This window comes from Dermacentor variabilis, chromosome 4, assembly GCF_050947875.1.
Source record: "Dermacentor variabilis isolate Ectoservices chromosome 4, ASM5094787v1, whole genome shotgun sequence".
Classification (NCBI taxonomy): domain Eukaryota; kingdom Metazoa; phylum Arthropoda; class Arachnida; order Ixodida; family Ixodidae; genus Dermacentor; species Dermacentor variabilis.
The window spans coordinates 86,813,176-86,834,480 of NC_134571.1; the positions used below are offsets into that span (position 1 = coordinate 86,813,176).

At 50.8% G+C, this 21,305-nt stretch overlaps 1 protein-coding gene across 1 annotated transcript; it reads left to right on the plus strand.

Annotated features, from left to right (window-relative positions):
* Positions 1-9,515: 9,515 nt before the first annotated feature.
* Positions 9,516-20,617, plus strand: LOC142578265 (membrane metallo-endopeptidase-like 1). Its single transcript, XM_075687666.1, has 3 exons — positions 9,516-9,663; positions 14,250-14,515; positions 18,671-20,617. Exons 1-3 carry the CDS (start codon positions 9,516-9,518, stop codon positions 20,615-20,617), a joined length of 2,361 nt encoding a protein of 786 aa, XP_075543781.1.
* The last annotated feature ends 688 nt before the right edge of the window (positions 20,618-21,305 follow it).

A 21,305-nucleotide genomic window follows, 5' to 3' on the forward strand; every position in this document is an offset into this window, starting at 1 on the left:
GCAGGGTTCCCGGAACTAATCGAATTGTTATTGCCGTCATCGCCCACTCGGTCTTCCGCGTCTCATTTTCAACTCAGCTGCTCCGCTCGTAGCTTCGTAGCACGCTGCATCGAACTTCTATGTGGGCCTCTTTTGCGTGACGTAGCTCAAGGGGAGAGGGTACAGCCAGAAGGGCTGAAGTTCTCCAGAGGGTGTTGGGCTAATCGACGAGTGATAAAATATGTGAAAAGGGGAAAGCTGGAAATTTTGCGGGAGCATTCAAGACTGAGAAGGTTGGCCTGGGATTTTAGTGCTGTGACGCTAGTTAGATAAGAGTATTCTGAATAAATGAACCTTGCAGCACGATTTTGGACTGGCTCCAACGAAAGGTTAATCTGATGGCGGTCCCAAATGGCGCTGGCGCACTCGAGTTTCGCTAGTACCAATGTTTGGTAAACAAGTATTTTTACAGAGGCGATGCATCTTACGACGTGAATAAGCCAGGGTGCGGTTAGCATCATTTGTGATGTTATGTGAGACGACCATGTAAGATCACGTCACAGATGTAAGATCACGAAGTAGGCAGACGCCAAGATATGTGAGTGTAAGGAAGATATTTGGAAACTGTATATTGTGTAACATGTTGTGGAATACGACGACTGACGGTGGAAGGGAATGAGTGCTGTTTTCTTTGTGTTGAGGGACATCAACCACATGTCGCACCATTTTTCGACGTTTTGCAGGTCATGTTGCAGTTTGGCAAAGTCAAGGTTGTTATTGATGTTGCGGTAAATACCACAGTCGTTGGTGAATAAACGAGTGCTGGAGCATATATTATTGGGAAGATCATATATATAAATTAGGAAAAGTAAGGGACCCGGAACCGTGCCCTGGGGCACGCCTGAGACAACCGGTATGTTACAAGACGCACGGTTGTTAGCCCACACAAACTGTTGACGATTAGTATAAGGAAGTACGCATCCAGTTTAGAACAAGGGGTTAAGGTTTGAATGTAGGAGTTTCAGTAGAAGGCGTTTGTGAGCAACTTTATCAAAAGCTTTCATAAATCTAAAAGGAGTGCGTCGACGGGCACGTTAACGTCTAGGCTGGAGCTGATATCGTTAATGAGCAGGGCTAGCTAGGTAGAGCACGAGCCATGTTTAAGAAATCCATGATGGCAGGGGTGAAAAAAAAATTACGAATAACAGAAATTTCATGATGTGTGAATAAATTAAGTGCTCTATTATTTTTGTAGACACTCGTAAGACGGTAGTTCTTTCACGACGATTGGTGCCGTTTTTGTGCGTATGTAGGAATTATTTTGCTAACCTTCCAGACATGAGGTATGACGTCGGCCACGAGAAGAAAACTTTATTAAGGATTGGGGGGGGGGGGGCAACGAGTCGTGGGGAATTATAGGTGGGGCCATATGTCCGGGGCACCACTGGCCTTAGCCGCCCGCCGGACTTGATCCAGAAGTGCTAGGTGCACCTCTGTGTTCGAGCTGGCGAGTTGTGCCTCCCACTGCTCCGTGTTAGAATTTATCTCATTCCCCAGGAAGTACACTATGTTTGCTGTTTTTTTTTAGTGCAACCTCACGAGATGTGGTATAATGTCGGTCTGGCGCCACACCAAGGGCAAGTATCCTGCTAGAGCGTCGGATAAATGTTGTTTAGCCTTAATAAATTTGAATAACCGTTTGTTTGAGTTTTTCGGAGGTCTGCGGCCTCCCCACTTTTGAGTGCCTTATGAGATCCGAATTCTTTTGCGTGTGAGACGCTGGCGCGCTAGAATATCTCTGGCTGTTGTCGGTATTGCCATTTGGCTCGAGGAAGCTGAGGGCTCTGCTCGGTCACTGAATTCTCGAGCCAGACCGTCAGCCCTCTCGTTTCTCTCGAGCCCAGGCATGCCCCGGGCACCAGATCAACATGTGGTTATGCGCAAGTCTATGTCCCATTAACTTCAAGGTTTCAATGAGCAGCCGGCCCTTAAGAAGCGCCTGCATGCCTCCTGTGAGTCCGGAAAAATCACTGATGGTTCTCCTCTGCGTGCTTGGTATCTTATGGCTAAGGCTTTGGCCGAAGCTTCCGCCTTTGTAGCCGAAGTTGTACGTAGAGAGGCGCTCGTCAGCAGCTTCATATTGTTATCGGCTACAGTAATTACACAGCTCCGTCTGTCGTAACTCACTGCGTAAACGTATGTCACGTTCGGGTCGGACCCAAATTCTTTCCGAAGCCACTTGATTTTTTCCTTGCGTCTGTTAGCGTGGTGATCGTTGTTCATGCGTTTGGGGATAGGTGCTACTGCAACCTTTTTTCGAATTTCATGGCGTGCGTCTGTTGGCTTCCCACGGAGGTGCTGAGGGTAGGGTGGGAGCCCAATTCTGATCAGGAGCACCCTGCCAGGAGAGCTCTGACTAAGTCTGTCCCTCTGAGCGATGGGGACCGCCACCCTCAACTCGGCATAAGTGTTGTGCACGCCCGGAGCCAAAAGTCGCTCTGTCGATGTTCCTAGGGGCAGGCCGGGTGCGGCTTTATAGGAGCTCCTGACGAGGGAGTCCACCCCGTGCTCCTTTACCCTGTCTAGCGTTTGGTACGGAAATGCGTACGTTACCCTGCTCATTACGAGGGCTTGTATGAGCCGAATGGTATCTTTTTCCTTCGTGCCTTTCCTGTGATACGTGATTAGATGAATAATTCCTGCAATCTGTTTGAGTGTAGCTTAAAGTGTAGTTATGGAATGATCGGTTTTGGAGTCGCTTTGGACCCAGAATCCCAATATTCGGGCTTTGGTAACCTCTGCTATAGCATGGCCATTTACTTCTAGATTTATATTACCGTTTCTCGTGTAGTATTTATTGCTTATGCATATAACTTCGAATTTTTCCGGCCCGCAGATGAGTCCGCTGTCTCGCGCGAACTCCGCTACGGCCCTCGCGGCTTCCTGAAGCGTTTGTTCTTTTTGCGCTAAGTAGCCCATCGTAGCCCAGAGTGCAATATCATCCGCATACAATGTGTAGCCTAGGCGTGGTATCTCGTCAACGGTTCTAGCAAGCCGGCGCATAGAAATGTTAAATAACGGGGGGGGGGGGGGGGGTGAGGTGGATGATCGCCTCTCGAGGTGTGCCTTTGTTAGGCATCGAAAAAGGTGACGGACTTATCTGGCCCATGCCAACTGTTGCTGTTCGTTCCGAGAGGCAAGATTTAATGTAGTTGAACGTTCGCTCTCCACATCCAATAGCGTTGAGTTCCGAAACGATGGCTTCATGTGAGATGTTTTCGAAAGCTCCTTTTAAATTTAGGGCCAATATTAGATGTTCTCAGCCTTTTAGGTATGCAGCTCAACACATCTTCTTTAAGCAGTAAAGAAGGATCCTGTGATGAGAGCCCGGTGCGGAAGCCGATCATGGTTGCCGAAAAAATATTTGCTTTCTCAATGTAATCTTGCAATCGGGCTTGGATTACCCCCTCGTATAGCTTTTCCATGCAGGATGTTACCGGTTTGGGCATGGTTATAATTTTAGCCTCCTTCCACTGCGGGGGAACCTGGCCTTGGGACCAGCATTGCTCGTTGAGAAGCTGTGTGATTCTTTCAACCATCTCGTTACTAAGGTTGCGGATCATTGGATTTGGTGTAGGATCCAGCCTGGGGTCGGAGTTCCGGTAAGCAGCCTGGGCCGCCGCGAAAACTTCCTCTATCGTTTTTGGCGGGTCTAATTCGGCATTTTCGATTCCTGTGTACTCTATTGTACATTTCGGCCGTCGTGGTATCCCCTATATATCAATTTTTGAGTGCCTGGATCAAATCTTCATCAGCACCACGACAGTCGTCTGCCATCTTTTTAAGAGTCGGTTCATCGTAGATTTGGATTTGTCCGGTTCTAGCATATACTCCTCAGTATTGTCAACGTCCGTGCGGTTCCCAGGGTGTCGCTTAGGGACGCACAGAACTGCACCCAGCCGTCGGTGGCGAGCTTTGCTGCGTAATCGCTTGCCTCCTCTGAGAGGGCGGCGATTCCCTCGTATAGGCATTTGTTGAGGCGTTGCCTTTTCCACTTTTTGAGCAGGCTCCGCCTACTCTCCCACAGGAGCAGCAGATGTTGATCTACCGCCGGCGTTTCCGCTGTGCGCGAGGTTTTCCGGGAATTCGCCTCGTGTGCCTCTCGTACGAAAGCGGCCTGTCCTGTCACATCCTCGGGCATCCACTCTGAAAAAGCGTGCTCTCGGAAGGTTACCCAGTTCCTTAGCCCGGTGGTCCCGATCACCCGATGTAACTTTGGCGATGCTATGGAGTTGCTTATAATGAAATGGTCACTACCTAGGTTCTCCCCCATGTTTGTTCATGTTGTGTTTTTAATGTTGTAGGTAAAGATCACATCAAGAAATGTATCTCTGCTGACACTATTTCCGAGCCTGGTCGGTGCCGTCGGTAGTGTTGTCAAGCTAAAGCCCAATTTGGATGTGACGTGTTCAAGTAGGATCTCCTTGGGTGAGTCTTGGACATGTAGCCCCAGGTGGGGTTAGGGGCACCGCCCTGCCCTCATTAGAAGCTGGGTGAAATCCTCATTTCTATTTTTGGGAGGGCTATAACATTAAGGATTATCGTTCGCGCATTCTCTCTCTTTTTGAGGAGGGGGAATGCCTATGATTTGGTGGTTCATGATAGTTTGATCGGATGCCGGTCACGAGAGATAGTTGGAAAAAGTACGATAAAAGAGCACCGAAAATGTATTTTGTATTTCTTAGGATCTCTGTATACGTATTGTATATGTATATGTATATGTATATGTATACGTATATGTATATGATCTGTATATATTATGCAATCGATTCCAGCTGGTGTTAGTTTCAGACATTCGATTATTTTTAATATGCCATTAGCTTCAACGGTTATACCAGGCACCTCATGGTGATGAATGTCGTGATAATCTGGGAGATTGTCTATAAGGGATCTATTATGTCATCAGAATCACACTGTTGCCTTCAGAGCTTCGTCATTATGCCGTCATCGTCATTACGCCATCGTGGTCATTCTGTCGTCGTCATTTCGTCGCCTTCATTCCTTCGTTGCCATGCCGTCATCATTCCGTCGTCGTCAATCTAGCGTTGTCAATTCATCGTCGTTATGTAATCGTTGTCATTCCATCATCATCATGTCTTCATCGTCATGCCTTAAGTAATTATGCGACCATCGTAATTGTTGCTGTCACGAGCGAACTGTCATGACTGAGCTAGATGGCGAAGCAACGACGCGGCCGCGAGTAATAGCAAACATTAAGTAAAACGGTAAACTTTTGCATTACGACTTGATTTTGCGGACGGTGGTTATCCATGCTTGCCTGCGTTCCTTTTCATACAATTTGCCCGGGAAACTGCATAAAGATTGATGGGCGGCTGCAGACTCAGGATGTCTTTGTCACTGTTATGACACTTCACCACGCAGCTGTAGTGGGCACTGTTATGCCTCGCGGTGCCTCAGAGCAGGGGATGCCCCACCAGCGACACGCAGCTGTCACGTTTGATGTTCACGCGTCATTATTCACTTCAAGGCAGCTGGCTTGAAGACAGCAACGTCGCCTCTCCCAACCGTCACGAAGGGGCCACTGATCAGTGACAGGGTCATCGTCGAGAACTCCCGGGAAAAAGCGTCGACGGCAGCTGCTTGCCCCCTATTGTGCCACGTTGGAGACAGGTGCCCCACGATGGAGACACGAGTCGCACGTTGAAGACCAGTGAGGGACGATAGAGGTAGTGAACCATTCGGCGTTCGTGGTTGGCCAGTGGATTCCTTCAACGAAGGAAAGAGGGGAAAAGGGCAAGAAAAGCGAATCCGGACGGCTGTAAGAGGGATATGTTTGGACATGCAAAGACGCTACCATAGTTGGATAGTTGGAACCGTGTTGTAAAACTGAACCATGTACCTTTCTTGAATATAATCCTTTTTTTTTTCATTCTCTTCAACGTCGCTCGGAGCCCTTCTTTCTCCCGGCACTTGGGACGGCACCACCAATCGAACCTTCGTGGCCGCACGGACCCCCCCCCCCCTCCCCATTTCACAACAGTGGTAGACAGCGGTGATATTGACTTCACGTAACTTGGGACGTGCTGGCTTCGTAACAGCACCTTGGCTACCCGACCGCCGAACGATAGTGAAACAACGGCGACACCAGGAGGCAAAAATCGCGTGCATTCAATCGCAGGATCCGCAGGGCGTTCAAGACCGCCCTGGGTGTACCCCAGTACACGTCAACCCACAGGCGCCTCGAGTTGGGCGTACACAACACGCTCGAGGAGATCGCCGAGGCGCAGAGAATCGCGCAGCTAGAGAGGCTGTCGAGCACCATAACGGGAAGACGAATCCTAGACTTGCTCGTGGTTCGATATCACGAGGCGCGTGGACTGAAGGAATCACTGCTACCGGAAATCAGGGACGCCATACAGACGGAAAACATGCCGAAGAATATGCACCCGGTGGATGACGTGCAAGGACGTATACGCAGAGTGGTAGCAATCCTCGAGAAGCATGGAAGACGAGAAGGCGTCCTCTACGACGATGAAGCCAGGTACCCGCGGCCGGTTGGTGACTCTGATGGTGACGAGGGACGTCGACCACCACCGCCGCTACAAGGGATTGTGCGAGACGAACCGCAGTTACCAACACCACCATCACTACTACTACTACGACAAAAAACGGCTAGAGCAACAGCGACAACATCGACACGGCTGGCCGACGGCGGCGGCGCCCGCCTTCTCCATGGCAGTCGTAGATACAAAGGGAAGGATCCGAGTCACGGCATCAGCGAGGCTGCCGTCGGCCGAAGCAGCGGAGGAGATGACCATAGCCCTCGCGGTAGTCCGCGGAGGTGCGGAGGATAGCCTGATAATCAGCGACTCCAAATCAGCGATTCGGAACTACACCAAATGTTGGGTGTCCGCGGATGTGGCGCGCATACTCAACGCCCGGGTCGGGGAATTCGGATCCGGCACGATTACAAACAAGTCCCTCAAGTGGTTCCCCGCGCACGTCGGGGAGCTTGGCAGTAACAAAAACAACAACAACAGCCGCGACAACAATGACAACAACAATGCAACGGGCGAAGACGCACCGACATCCCACCCAACCACAACGAGCGCGCCCACCTAGTCGCGAGGCAGCTTACCCGCCGCGACGCGGTCACCCAGAGGGCAGCCGCTGCCGTTGTTGTGCGTGACTCCAGCGGAGGAGTGCGGCCACCCCGTCCGGCGCCGCCGCTGTCGTTACCAACGCAACCCAAATCGCGGCGGACGGAGCTGGGGATCACGGGGACGCCGACTGCGATGTCGAGGAGTTTCCGGCAACGTACCGAGAGGTGCTTGGTCACTATAGGAAAGACCGAAGGAAATATCCACAACCCCACGGGCGGCTGGACAGGTCCCAGGCGGTCGACCTGAGACGGTTGCAGACGGGCCCTTTCACCAACCCCTACCGCCTGAGCCACCTGTGACCCGCGCTGCACCCGTCGCCCGGCTGCCTGTGGTGCGAGCACGAACGGGCCTACATAGCCCATGTGCTTTGGGAATGCCAACGCAGTGAGGAAGAAGGACCAGGAGGAAGGGGGAAGACAATAGCAGGACCCTCTGAAGCGGGGCGCCTCGCTGAGAGATGGCAAGCCGCCCTCCTCAGCGAGGCACCCGAAGACCAGGAGTGGGCCGTCCAGCAGGCCAGGGCCGTTGCCGAGGATCTCGGAAGATTTTCCTCGGGCGATGGACCCCTGGCAGCCTATCCCCAGGCGCCAACATCAATAAATGTTGTACCAATAAAGTTTATTCCTATCCTATCGCGGGAATCGCGAGCGCCTCACAGTGCCGGCGACCTCTTACGTTGTTACACCGCTATACTCCAGGAGGAGTGGCGCCGGCGTCTGTCAGCAAACGTGAGGTTCGAGCCCTATATGGGGCTGGGTATGTGCCACTCATCAATGAAAAAGGTTTAATTTCTCCGGTGCTGGGCGGAATCGAACCTCCGTCAATTCAGACACGCGCCGACTTCGCGACACAGCCGTTGCATGGTGGAGCGTCTCTGGAGGGAAGCGTGAAAGAGGAGTCCGGCTGCAGTACACGGCTCATACATGACGCGTTTAGGGGGCGACAACACGGCACGTTGCATTGACGTCGCATTGACGTCGACAGTCATCCTGAGACGATGCCTGCGTGAATTTTGTTGTGAAGGCGGACTCTGGTTGAGGGAAACAGGATAGGCAGAAATTTAGAGAAAAGCTGTGAACATGGGGCAATACAATTCTGGCAGAACCAATCTCACGATGAATATCGATGTTAATACGATTAGCATTTGAGCAATGTAGCGACACATCATATTGCTGAAGACACCTTCATTAAGAATCTGGCAGGGGTCATTATAAGATGTTCATTGCTTCGGCTGACTCCGGGATCGGCCCACTTCACTATGACATTCGCTTGCCAGGGTCGGCCATGACCATGACGGCATTGCGACAACTGTGTGATGACGATGAAGTGACGACGATGGAAAGACGAATAAGGAATGACGTCGATGGAGCGACGAAGCCGAGGAAGGAGAAGGCGACAATGGGATGGCGATTCTGAAATTATGACGTTGGTATGATGACGATGGCGTGACGATAACGGCAGGAGAACAACAGGAAATGACGACGGCTGTATAACAACGATGGCGTGACAAAGATAGTATGAAGATAATCTGATGACGAAGCTGGAATGACGACGACCACGGCGGCATCACGACGACGTATTAGAACGCATGCATGATGACGACTGTATGACGACGGCGCAATGACGACGATAGCATGACAACGGCGGCATAATCACGATTGAATGACGACAGCATGATTGCGACTGAGAAGGAAGGATGTCGATGGAACGAAGGCGGTATGGCGACTACGATATGACGGCAATGGGATGATGTTGTTGAAATGATGACGAAGGTACGACGACAGCGTCGAATGATGTAGCTGCGTGTATTGGTGGCTATGTAACAACTACAACGGAATCATGACCACTGGCACGTACCTAGTGGCCCATAGGAGTAGGCAGCTTGTGCCACTTGGAGCGATCATGGTCAGAGAGAGGTATAGGTATGTATAGATAAACATATACCGGAAAGTGCTTAACGTATCCTAAGAATGCCAATCGCATTAAAAACGAATTTTGTGGGCAACTGATGAATAACTGGCGCGTAACACGGAGGCGAATAAGAGTCGTCGACAATATGCATTGTTTTCAGAAACAAGAGTGGACTTTCAAGCCCGCGCACATGCTGCTGATTCTAGATCAACGCTCGTTGGGCGATACCGAAGTAATCGACCCGCAGCCAGGCACAGAGACAGTATTTTGCCTGTCGTCTTCCAAGGTGTTTGTATTTTGGCATGTGCGGAGCAGATCATGGACCATTGCCATCGCCTCTTCTCGTGCCACGTTCGAAGGTCGCGAGCCGTGCACTGAGCGATCGAACGCCTATCCAAGTTGCTCGCTTGACCGCGCTGCCATTTCCCCGTGCTAGTCACCATGAATTCCCCCGCGGAGGCCCGCCCCCCACCGAACAAGTCAGTCAAGAAGAAGGGGGAAGTCAGGGGTTCGAAGCCACGCTCGGCCGCTGGCCAACGACGAAAGCGTCCGCCCAGCGGTTCTGACGGCGCCACCAGCTCACCCCAAGGTATCCGAGGGAGCGCATTGGTGGCGTCAACGAGTGTACAAACGCCTTCCAGTGTGGACACCGACGCTCAGCAAGCTACAGTGCAAAGTAGGTATAGCACAGAGTTGTTCGATAGTATTTCAGCCGGCCTCGAGGATTTCGCGGTCATTCCCTGTACCAGCCTACGCAGCTTAGTGGGGTTTAGCCTATGCATGCTATACCCATAAGCAGCGATCGCAACAAGCGCATTTCCAACACCAGCGTCATGGTGTCTCAGTGGATATGGTGTTACGCTACTGAGGCCGAGGGTTCGATCCTTCGCCGCTGTATTGTTAGCAGTTAAACAGCGATTAAACGACGGGAGCAGTTACAACAGGCGGGAAGATGCAAAATATCCGTGCGCATAGTTTAATTGCGCGGTAAAGAAAAACAAGTAGTTAAAATTCACCCGGAGCTCTCCTATACAGCGCCAATGAATGAATGAATCATGCAGTCGATCTGACACCCAATCAATCAATCAATCAATCAATCAATCAATCAATCAATCAATCAATCAATCAATCAATCAATCAATCAATCAATCAATCAATCAATCAATCAATCAATCAATCAATCAATCAATCTCATTTCATTTCATTTATTCAACCTTAAGGGCCCGAAGGCATTACATAAGGGGGGGCGTACATTAAAGTTGCACAGCTTCATGAGAAAGTAACATTGTTGTAATAGGTACAAAAAAGAAGAAAAAGGAACATATAGACAGTACTAACGAGGTGATAAATAAATATTAATAAGACAAGTGTGGTATTTAGGTGGTTATGCTGGCATTTTCAAAATCGTTTAGTTTCTCGCGAAATGTTTTGTGGTCGCTGCACGAAACAATAGTACCAGGGAGTGCGTTCCAAAGTGTTATGGCATGGGGGAAAAATGAGCTGCTCATCGCCGTCGTCCGGCACTTCATAGCCGCCAAGGGGCGAGTATGAGGTAAACGGAATGATGTTAACCATTAAGCAAGCAATCAGCGAGAAAGTGAGCGAGTGGCACCTATTAGCCAGCACATCTTCGGGTTATAAGTGCCCTCCCATAACGGGAGAAAAAAGAGGAAGAAAACAAAAATTATATCCGCTCTTTCATACCCACTTCGTGTTGTCCGTCTTTTTTTGGATAATCGCACAACTAACAACACGATCATGAAGAAAAGGAAGTGCGGTAGCACCCATCTCACGATGAAGGTCGACGGTGATGCGTTAGCATTCAGTCAACATAGCGACACAACGTATTTCCGCTGTCGAAACGAGTTGCCTATGAGGCGTGCATTGCATCGGGTCTGCCCTTTCGCGCTGCCCTAAGAACACTCGGTGCCGCATATCGCCGCCGCTGCGAAGCCTGCGCGCCGGTGCGTGCGCACGCTGAAAAATGCGTCGCGCCGTAAACCGCGCTCCTCTCTCGCGCTTCTTTTCTGTATACGCTGCACCATTTAGTGGCAGTGCGAAATCCGCGCGTTACCTCCGAGACGAGAAGCGGGACGCGCCGGTGCCACTGAGAACTGCTCCTCCGCTTGTCGCTGTTACGTTTGACCGGCGGGAGCTGGTCAGTTCCCAGCCCGACGGGGCCACCATGGCTGCGGCGGGGGAGCACGTATTGTTAGTGTGTACGCCGACCCCGGCACGGTCTTTTTGGAGCAGGGGAGCTCCTAGAATATATTTTGCGGTGCCGTCTCACGCGGCTTAGAAGTCGTGAGTAAGTGGACAGACGCGGCGGCCATCGTCTGCGGAGTCGACTCTGGGATAAAGAGGCGCCTGCTCGGGGCAGCACCATGTCTGCGAGAACCCACTCACCTCGGCGTGGTCAGTGCAACTTGTGTGGAAGTGAGTGCGTAAACCCTCACCCTCAAAGGCGGGTCGGCTACGATGACTTTGGACGCTCCGAAGTGGTCGGCGGTGAACTGCCGTTTTCCCTCACCTAGGGATCTAGGAAGGACAGAGTTTATTTAAGGAACCGTTGGCGGCTCCTCAGTGTGCATTCCTCTTTCAGTCATGTTAGACTGATGAACTGTAACGTTCTCATGTAGATAATGTAAATAAATTCCATATTCCGCGTTCTCGATGAGAACAAGTCTCTCCCTTCAGCAACGTCCTCAGCGTGGATAAGTTGGACGATGGCATGGGCCAGCTGCCATCTATTTCATGCCCGACCCTGTGGGGTTCCTTCCTCATACTCTTGGGACAAAGGAACGACAACACAGTAGTGCGAACAATTACAAGGGCATTTATTGCACCTTTCATAGATCAATGCCTGCTAGCCGAGTTGCTATCCACAAAACATGCCGATGGGCGCGCGACAAATCTAGAAGTCCGACTCACCGCGACCGGATAACGAGCGAATATGTTCGCCCCGTGCTGGATCCCAACGCCTGGTCGTTCACGCGTATGGTCACGCGAACGGTGGCGCGTTCGAAGGAGGCCACGCGAGACGGTTTCGCAGAAGCATGGATCGGTGCACGCGAAGGACTTCCGCGGCGCTTGCCGTTCCCGAATCCAAAGAGGAAGAGCCTCCCCGATCCCAAAGAGGAAGAGCCTTCCTTTTCCGCCCCCAAGTAACCCCGCCGTGAGGCGGCGTCAGCAGCGCAACACTCGCGCCATCTCTCGTACTGCGCTTCAACCACACCGACCGCCGCGGGCACCAGTCCATGTGGCGAAGCCGCGTTGCAGGAGACGGGAGCTATGCGGGAAAACAACATATCAGGGGACGCGTGAGAGTCGCGCATCCCCACAACCCCAACCATCACACCGCACACTCAGTGGTATTTACTCAGTGACCCTAGTTGGGCGAGAGGTTCATTGAAGACCCGCACATATCCAGTGCATTTGCGGCGCTGCCTGCTAATGTGTCGGGTTCCTGTCTTTAAGCAACCCTTGTGACGTGGGTTCAATTCTGCTCAGCATCGGATACATTTAAGGGGTATTTTAAAGCGTACCCTTTACTAATCACGTCGAGCCAAGCTTCGCCGCCGCAAGCAATTTGACCGCAGCTACGCCGTAGCCTTGGCAGTGCATTACGTGACTCGCCGCGCCGAACTGCGCCGCCGGCTTGGGGCATGTACTCTTCGCAGCTGGGTCGCCGCATGACTACGTGATTCGCCGCGCGCCTGGCTAACAGGTGTGCCGCGCGAGCCAGTGCAAGCTTGGCCGTGGATGAGAGCGAGGCCGGGCCATCTTCCCTGAGCGTTTCGCGGAAGCGGGAGGCTTTGAGCCGTCGTCGCTAAGTGGCGTCGCACCACCTCGCGGATATCGCCCGGCGAACTCCTTCACTGGGGAAGGTCCGGAATGCAACAGGCGTCGCACCGTCGAGCTCCGACGGTGCGATGGGCTTCGACGCTGCGCATGTTCGCGGCGTCTCTTTGCATGTCTAGCACTTGCTCTTTCTTTGTGGCACAACAGGCGTCGCACCGTCGAATGACGCGTGTCTACCCAAGCCTAATCACAGTCATGTCTAGCCACCGACCTAATGACAGTCCTCATACCTGGCTTAACGATGATCGTATACCTAAGTATAATTATTACAGCCAAATAAAACGTTAGCCAAGTGAAAACAAGATTTAACCAGGCTAAACCAAGATTTCGCGTCGCATATCCAGGGTTAGCTGAGCTAAGCCGCAGCCAATTTTTTCGTTATTATAGAGCGACCCATTCCCAGTAGTACATACCCAGTTACTCAAGTTGACGTCAAAGAGGTTTAGTGAAAAGCGGCACGCACACGAGGCACCCAAATTGGCACCAAAGAGTTCATTTTAGAAAAGCACAGATGGAGTGGCACATACCCAGTACTACAAGTCTATGTCAACCCGCCATGCTTGCTCAGTGGCTATGGTGCTGGGCTGCTAAGCACGAGGTCGTCGGATCGCATCCCGTCCACGGCGACCACGTTTCGATGGAGTGAAAAGGCGAAAACCCTCATGTGCTTAGATTTAGGTGCACGCTAAAGACCCCCTGGTGGCCCAAATTATTCCGAAGTCCTCCACTACGGCGTGCCTCATAATGAAATCGTGGGTTTGGCACTTAAAACCACATAATTTAATTTAAAGTTTTTTTTTAAGTCGGCGTTAAACAGTTTCCTCGAACAGCGGTACGTACCCCGTCCCTTATGTCACGTATGTACACATTGCCAACTAAGCAGTGATCTAAGTTGGTCCGATACTTGGTTTCCGACCCTGCCGCCTCAGCACAGCAGCCCTATGCGCTAGCCATTCGACCGCTGGCTACCCAGTGAGCCAGGCAAGCCGGAACATAGATAGATAGATAGATAGATAGATAGATAGATAGATAGATAGATAGATAGATAGATAGATAGATAGACAGATAGATAGATAGATAGATAGATAGATAGATAGATAGATAGATAGATAGATAGATAGATAGATAGATAGATAGATGGCCCCCGGAAAATGCGTCGTGAAGTACCCTAAGAATGCTAACGCATTAGATTTGTCATCCGCACGACAGCAGCACGATATCACAAATGAAATCCATAAGTAGCTTTGCGCTATTACACTGTCAGGCAGCCGACTTATCTGTCTGCAAAAACCATTGCTATTTTCCGTTTTTCAGGGTCAGGCGGTAGTATAATTTCGGCCGAAGCCGCTGCAGTCAGACGTGCCCTTCAGAGTACGAGCTCCACTGCACCCGAAGGCGTCACCGCTGCTGCAGATCGTCCCCGAGGCGTTTCGAACGACGCCGCTCCTCGGGCAGCGCCTTTGCCCTCTACAAAGACCCAGGACGCTCAGCTGCCCTTGAGCAAGTACAGTTCGCCATTGTTTTCCCTGCCCTCAGCAAGCGCCAAGTGTCGCAGTGAAAACAAGTCAAGGAGGCTTCTGGTAAGCGATGGGATCTATCCTTCGCCTCGGAAGAACATGCTCAGTAGCACCGCTTTCAATCCCCGCACTGGTTTGGCTGGTGGTGCCCTAGTTAACTTGGCAGGCTATGGAAGCTACGCGAGACGTATAACAACTTTATTAACCAATTAGTGAAATTGGCTGATAAAATTGGGGCGCAGGTGGGCACGGAGGCTTCAGGGACGCGCTCGGGGACAGTCGGGAGTGTTCAAGGGTTTTGTAGCGGTGATGGATCTCTAGTTTGCGGTAACCTGCGTTTTTATAATTCTAACAACTTTAAAATACCTTGTACTTGTTTTCGCACAAAATTTTCAACAATTGCGTTTCCTAATTGGAATCATTGTTCGCATGAGATGGATACGTTATTTGATGGTCGGCATGAGCTAGCACGCTTCAGCCTGCTATCCCTTGCCTTGGGGGAGAGGGGAAAGGGATTAAAAGAATTTGTCTGGTATGTCCGGACTCCTACTAGTCAGGAGGCAGTGACAAAAGCAACCCACTTCTCTACAGCAGCTGGTACTTGCGAAGACGAGGCGCGCTTGCGATGGTCGATTCTAATTTACTTCCAGAGAAACAGTGTTGACGAAATCCAAAATGATTTATTCAACCACGCAATAAAAGGTCACATTGGTGCTCATTTAAACAAATTTTCAGTTTTGCCTGAAAAGCAAAGCATTGATAGAAATAGTAGAGTATTAGACAACTACACGAAGTAATGTTTGTGGTTTTTGTTGGCCGTATAAATTGCAGTAAACATTCGCTCACTATAATTAAATTAACAAGCATGGTCTCGCGCACGTACGTGCAAACATGAGAAGGGGCGGTATAATGTAAAACTATTCCAAACTTTTCTATTCCAATTCTGCAATCAGCCCTCCGCGATTGGTCAAAAACTTTTTTGGATCACTCTCACTTCACCTGTCTGTCACGCGACGTCACCAAAACCACAATAGCTCCCCATCTGATATAACGTGTACACATTGATTATACATGATTTGACCGAACGAAAGAAATATACTTATTTCTGATTCGACGCCTTTTCGCCATCAGCCCTCGGCTATTGGTTTTCGGGCTGCACCCACTTCACCTGCCTGACACGCGACGTCACAAAACCGCAAGAACTCACCACGTCACAGTGACGTGTACGCGTTAATGATGCATTAATATGCCGAACAAAACTGATTTTTTTTTAATAGCAGCAGGCTGCCCCGTTCCGAAAGGAATAAAAGATGGCTGCCGCCGATCGCTCAGGCACTGGCTCTCGCACCTGCCGGAGGGCATGGGTTTATTTGCCTGTAATAAAACTGTTTGCGTGCCCGTGTAACGTTTTCGAGCACTTTCGGCACTTTTACGACCTCGTTCTTTCAACTCTTCTCTGCTGAGGATCCGTTTAAGCGTCATTCTTAAGCTTCCGTTGCATGCCACCGCGACTGTCGACGAGCCACCGCAAGTTAAGTAAGGGAAAGCGGACCAATCGCTGACTCCAGCACCACTCTCTTCATCGTGTTTTCGATTTTCAGTGCAGTGGCTCGGCCCCATCGAATCCCTCTCCACTTGAGCGGGCTCCTCGCCTCTTGTGAGCCAATTAGATAAGACAAGCCGCTCAGTGTAGGCAATGTTATTCGTTTTTCAAGCAAACAAAAGTGACCTCCTATGAACGAGGAAAGCATTTGATTGCTTTCTTCAGACAACCCTGCGGGTGACTGCCTGATGCTTGCGTCGCCGGTTACGCAAATTTGACGTCAGGACATTGCAATAGAAAACATATTGGAATAGTTTTACGTTATAGGGCCCCAGATCTCATTCGATGACCACAAATACTCGCTATCGCAACGCTGGCGCGATTAAGAGCTCCGACAGCGCACAGCGAATGCTTCGTGCTGCCTTTCGCTTCACCGCGTCTTGGAAACTTGAGATGACGCGACATCCAACACTGGGTGCGTCGGAACACACACAGCGCGCATAAAGCCACCAGCCTGCTCCGCTCGCCCAGCCGCGGATGACTTGCAAAATACGGCGCGCGGACAGATACGCGCAGTCACGGCCGGGCTAGTGGAGGAGACGCCTGCTCACCTGTTCCCAATGCACTCAGTATAGCGGTGGCGCGGGCGAATTTGTATTTTTCTTCACCCCTGCTTAAGCGGGGAATGACGAGATGGCCTGACGAAAACGCGATAAATGACTACTTGGCGGCGACGACTATGACCGATGTCATAATCGCGGAAAGTACGGGCAGACAGGCAAAACATACTCAGTTTAGCGTTCTTAACTGCTGTAGCACCAAAACGAAGCATAAGCAATCGCTAAATCTTCTGGTAAAGTTGTTATAGGATTGCAGGTCACAGTGTATACAACGTGATTCGCTCATCGACGACGCGCTTGATCGAAGGAACCGAATCGGAACAAGTCCCCCCCCCCCCCCTCCCTCCCCCGCCTTGGCGAAAAGCGTTGCCGTGGTGGTAACGAGACTGGAGAGATGATATGCTAGAGTGAACAAATTGAATGCTTTTCAGATGAATTTCCGGCTTGTCTTTGCCCGGCGTTAACACATCAATTTGAACGAGCGCAATAACCACCATGCTATTGCGACTGCAACGCGCACCATGGCGCATCATGGCTGACATGTTATGTGCTGTTGCAGGGAGTATATGCGCTGTTTTTGTGCGCCGTTCAACAAGACAATGACTTCTCAAAATCTTTCGCTACAAGATCACTCTCTGAGAACTCTTAGATATTTACTTGTCGCAAGCGAAGCAGTAAATTCAATGCCACTAAATCTAAAAAGAGAGGAACAGGAGTTCCATGTCCGGATAGTTCTTTAAACGAACGCCGACGAGCCACGGTATTACAGTACGCCGTTCCTTTTGTGCTTAAGTAGAGGGCGCGCAAGTTCGTGGCATAAAGCCTCTTCCCGTCTGGTTCTCGCATGTCACTAACGACGCGCTTCACCCAAAGTCGAAGGCAAAAGGAGAGAGTGGTGGTGTGCAGTGGGCAGCCGGTACCTCTCCAGGCAGATGGCGGTCAAAAATGAAGTGAACTGTGCTGTCACGTGTCATTGTCAGTTTATGCATTGTGTTGAAGTGGGTAGCAATCAGAAATTCACGGAATGCAATGAGCAAACAGCGAAATATACTTTCGGTTGATATAGGATAGTGCATGACATGCTGCGAATACTATCAGCGCGCTTTTTCGTTCAAATAATGTTCGACGTAGTAGTTCTGCGGAAACCTGCAAGGTGGAGAGAAGTAATTAATAAAAAAAAATAAGACATACACCCGTTCGCAGCAACTGCTACAAAGGAAAGCCATATGGGTTACTCGAATGAAAAGCCTCAGAGTTGAAGAAAAACTCATCCTGGTCCTTCATTTTTCTTCAACTCTGAGCCCTTTCTTTCGATGAACCCGTATGGGTTTCCTTTGTAGCAAATGCTACGAACGGGAGGATGTCTGATTTTTCCTTAATTAATTATTTATTATTGAATAATGTTCAGCCGTGAAACTAACACACACAGAGAGAGAGAGAGAGAGAGAGAGAGATGTAAAGAAACGCGAGGATGCTAACCAGGGCAGTTCTGGTTGGCTACCCTGCACGGGGCGATGGGAGTGTGGGGGATAAAGAGAGAGCGTAGCTACAAAGACGTAGACCACGTGCACTATCTAGTGTTAGGAACAGTAGTACGCAGCGTTTGCAGTTTATTGTGTAGGCCCGCGGACTTGAGCAATGAACCTTCCAAGCGAAGTTGCTCTCGAAGTGTTGGCCTAATGCTCTTTGTTCTGATAGCGGAGGAACGCCCAGTATTGTATCGAGCACTGAGCACATCACTTGCCACGAAAGGCATGCGAGGAAATGGGAGAACTGCACAACTCCCCCACATTTTTTTTTTCAATTTAGGCCGCAATATGCGTCGTTATTGGTACTGGAAGAGGCTATTTGTCACGAGCTAAAGTATTTCTTTTCATAACGACGTTCACGGTAGTTATGCTTATATGTAAATCGACTTGAAAACAACGCCGTTACCAGAAAAACAGCATTTATCTCTAGCGTTTGTGTAGATAACGTGCAACGCGAGTTAGTATGCGGTCTGTGACAAGTCCGTAGGCCAACTTTTTCACTGAATCTTCACGATACCTTTCGCAGGTGTGCAGGGGCCTCGACTCGACGCACTGGCTCGTTTGTTGCACGTTATCAGGCATTGTCGTCGTGGTGCTATCGACGCTGTGGGTCATCAGCTCTGTCTGGTCTTTGCCGCACAACGCCTCCTACGCCTGCGTGACCCAAGGCTGCCTTGCCTATTCGCGTCGGCTCCTCGCATCCATCAACAGTTCCGTGAACCCGTGCACGAGCTTCACGCGCTTCGTTTGTGACGGTTGGCAGCACGGTCAACGCCTCAGTGTGTGGGAAGACCAGTTCCACTTCGTCTTGGACAGGCTCACTAAAGAACTGCAGGGTGTCGACATACCCAAGACGGAACAGAACGAGGAGCAGCAGGCGGCCGCCGTGTACAGCAGTTGCACCAGCGTGCTTAACGGAGGTAGCGACGAGCTCGAATCCGTCAAGGCCGCACTCGAAGATGCTGGTATCGTCTGGCCCAGGCCATCCAAGGGTGCCGACGTGCTTCGAACTCTGTTGCACAGCTCCTTCAAACTAGGCTGGGACGTCCTCTTCGATATCTACGTGTCGCCGGCAGACCGTACCGTGAAGATAGCTGTCGACCCTGGAAAATGTCTCCTCTTCGTGCTGACAAAGCGGGAGCGCCTGACGGATACGAAGCAGAAGAAGGCATACTTTGAATTCTTGAAGAAGACCTTCCAACGGGCCGGCACAGTCGCCGTAAGCTTCGAAGAGACGTTCGACATCGCGGAACCTGTGCTGGACATACTGGGCGAACTTTCTGCACGGGTGTCCGACGAGCACCCAACTGCGGCTGGCGGTTTGTCTCACGCTCCGGAGATAGGCCTCACCGAATACCGATGGCTGTCCATCCTACAAGGATATAACGTTAGTGTCGCGAATGGCCTCCTGCTTGAAACGAGCCGTGTGGATTATCTTGAAGCCGCGTTAAACTTTTGGAAGAAACACGGTTCGGACGCTTTCCACTCGTTCGTGTCCTGGTGCACAGTCCAAGTTGCGGCGCTATTCGCAAGGAGAGACCTTGTTCTAAACTACTACGACCAGAGCCCTCGTCTGGCAGATATCTACCACAGGGCCTTTTGCCTGGGTAGGTCCATGTTCTTCTCCAGGAAGGCACCGTTCTCGAGGTACAACGCTCACGTTCTCCACGGGAACTCGGAGGCTATCGCGAGGCAACTGACGCTGCTCGTGCGAAGTGCATTTTCGAAGCGTCTGTCCAAGTGGGAATATTTCGACGAGAGCATCACTGTCGTCAGCAACTGGAGCTCGCTGGAAAGGGCATTTAGGAACTTCGAACCCAGCGATGAGGAGAACGCGTCTGCAACAGCTCGGGCAAGGCACATGACGAGCTCCTTCTTAAGCAACTGGCGGCAGTCGGTGCGCGAGCGACCAACGGAGGAAGTCGAAAAAATTATTCGCACCATCTACAATCTCGACTACTACTACCTGTCCTACAAGTTTTACGATTTCCAGCTGATGCCGTACGCCCTGTCCTTCCCGCTTTTTGACGTCGGTCGGCCCGCGTCTCTCAATTACGGAGGCTTTGGGGCCGAGGTGTCTAGCGCTCTCGGCGAGCTGCTCCTCCTCTCCTACGAGGAAGGGAAAAACGTGTCCCAAGCACGGTCACTGATCGAATGCGTCCGCTCTGGGCCGTTCGGTGCGGTCAAGAATCCCGAGATGTACACAGCGTACGCAATCGGATACGGCCCGCTTGTGGATGCGTATAAGAACTACGCTAACGGTTCGGACTGGGCCGTGCTCGGGCTCGAAAAATACACGGGTCTGCAACTGCTTTTCATTGCGCTGTGCTACTTGGCGTGCGAAGGCAACGACACAACAGACGGCGAATCGGTGTGCAACATACCGGTGCAATACCTGCCCGAATTCGCGGAGGCTTTTCAGTGCGCACCGGGCGATCCCATGAACCTTGCCAGTCGGTGTAGGCTGCCCTGAGCACCACCGACGACGCTTACACTGGATCGTTTTTCTTTTACCCAATCTGAATTGCAAAGTGCATTCGCGCTTTTGGGAAAATGTGTTATTTCTATGGACAAGACAATTCTTGCGATTATTGCTGCTTGATATGGACAATTTAGAATTTTCGTGCACGATATGGCGTAAATAATTTGGAATAGTTTGGCAAGTTGACTTTGCTTAACGTCATCCAAACACAATCCTTCCAGGCACTGAGAAGCTCGTGAGCATGACGTTTTTTTTTACGTTTGTTTGGCTGAGCTGACGCTGACAACGTAGCTATTGTTTCGGTTATCTGTTCGCGTGGGGACTGTTTGATGTGACCAAATAATCCGAGTTTTGTGGAACCGCGATCGCGCGCAAACCCCCTTCGAGTGTCCGTTTCATTCGTCGTACGTATAGAGATGCTGAGATGCTCCTAACGGGTTGCGTTTAAGCACCGGCACAACAGACGAAGCCCTTCGCGAGCCCGGCAGTTGCGGGGAACTTCTATCGTTACGCACTCTTCATTACGCACTCTTCTAACACGACAAGCTCGTTATAAGAACCTACCGGAAAGAATAAAAAACAAAGCTTGACGTCTCGGAGCACTTTATTACATTTAGATGGCATTATATTCGGCGACTTCAACCCCTCAAGTCATAACTTGATAGGTGATAGTCATAGG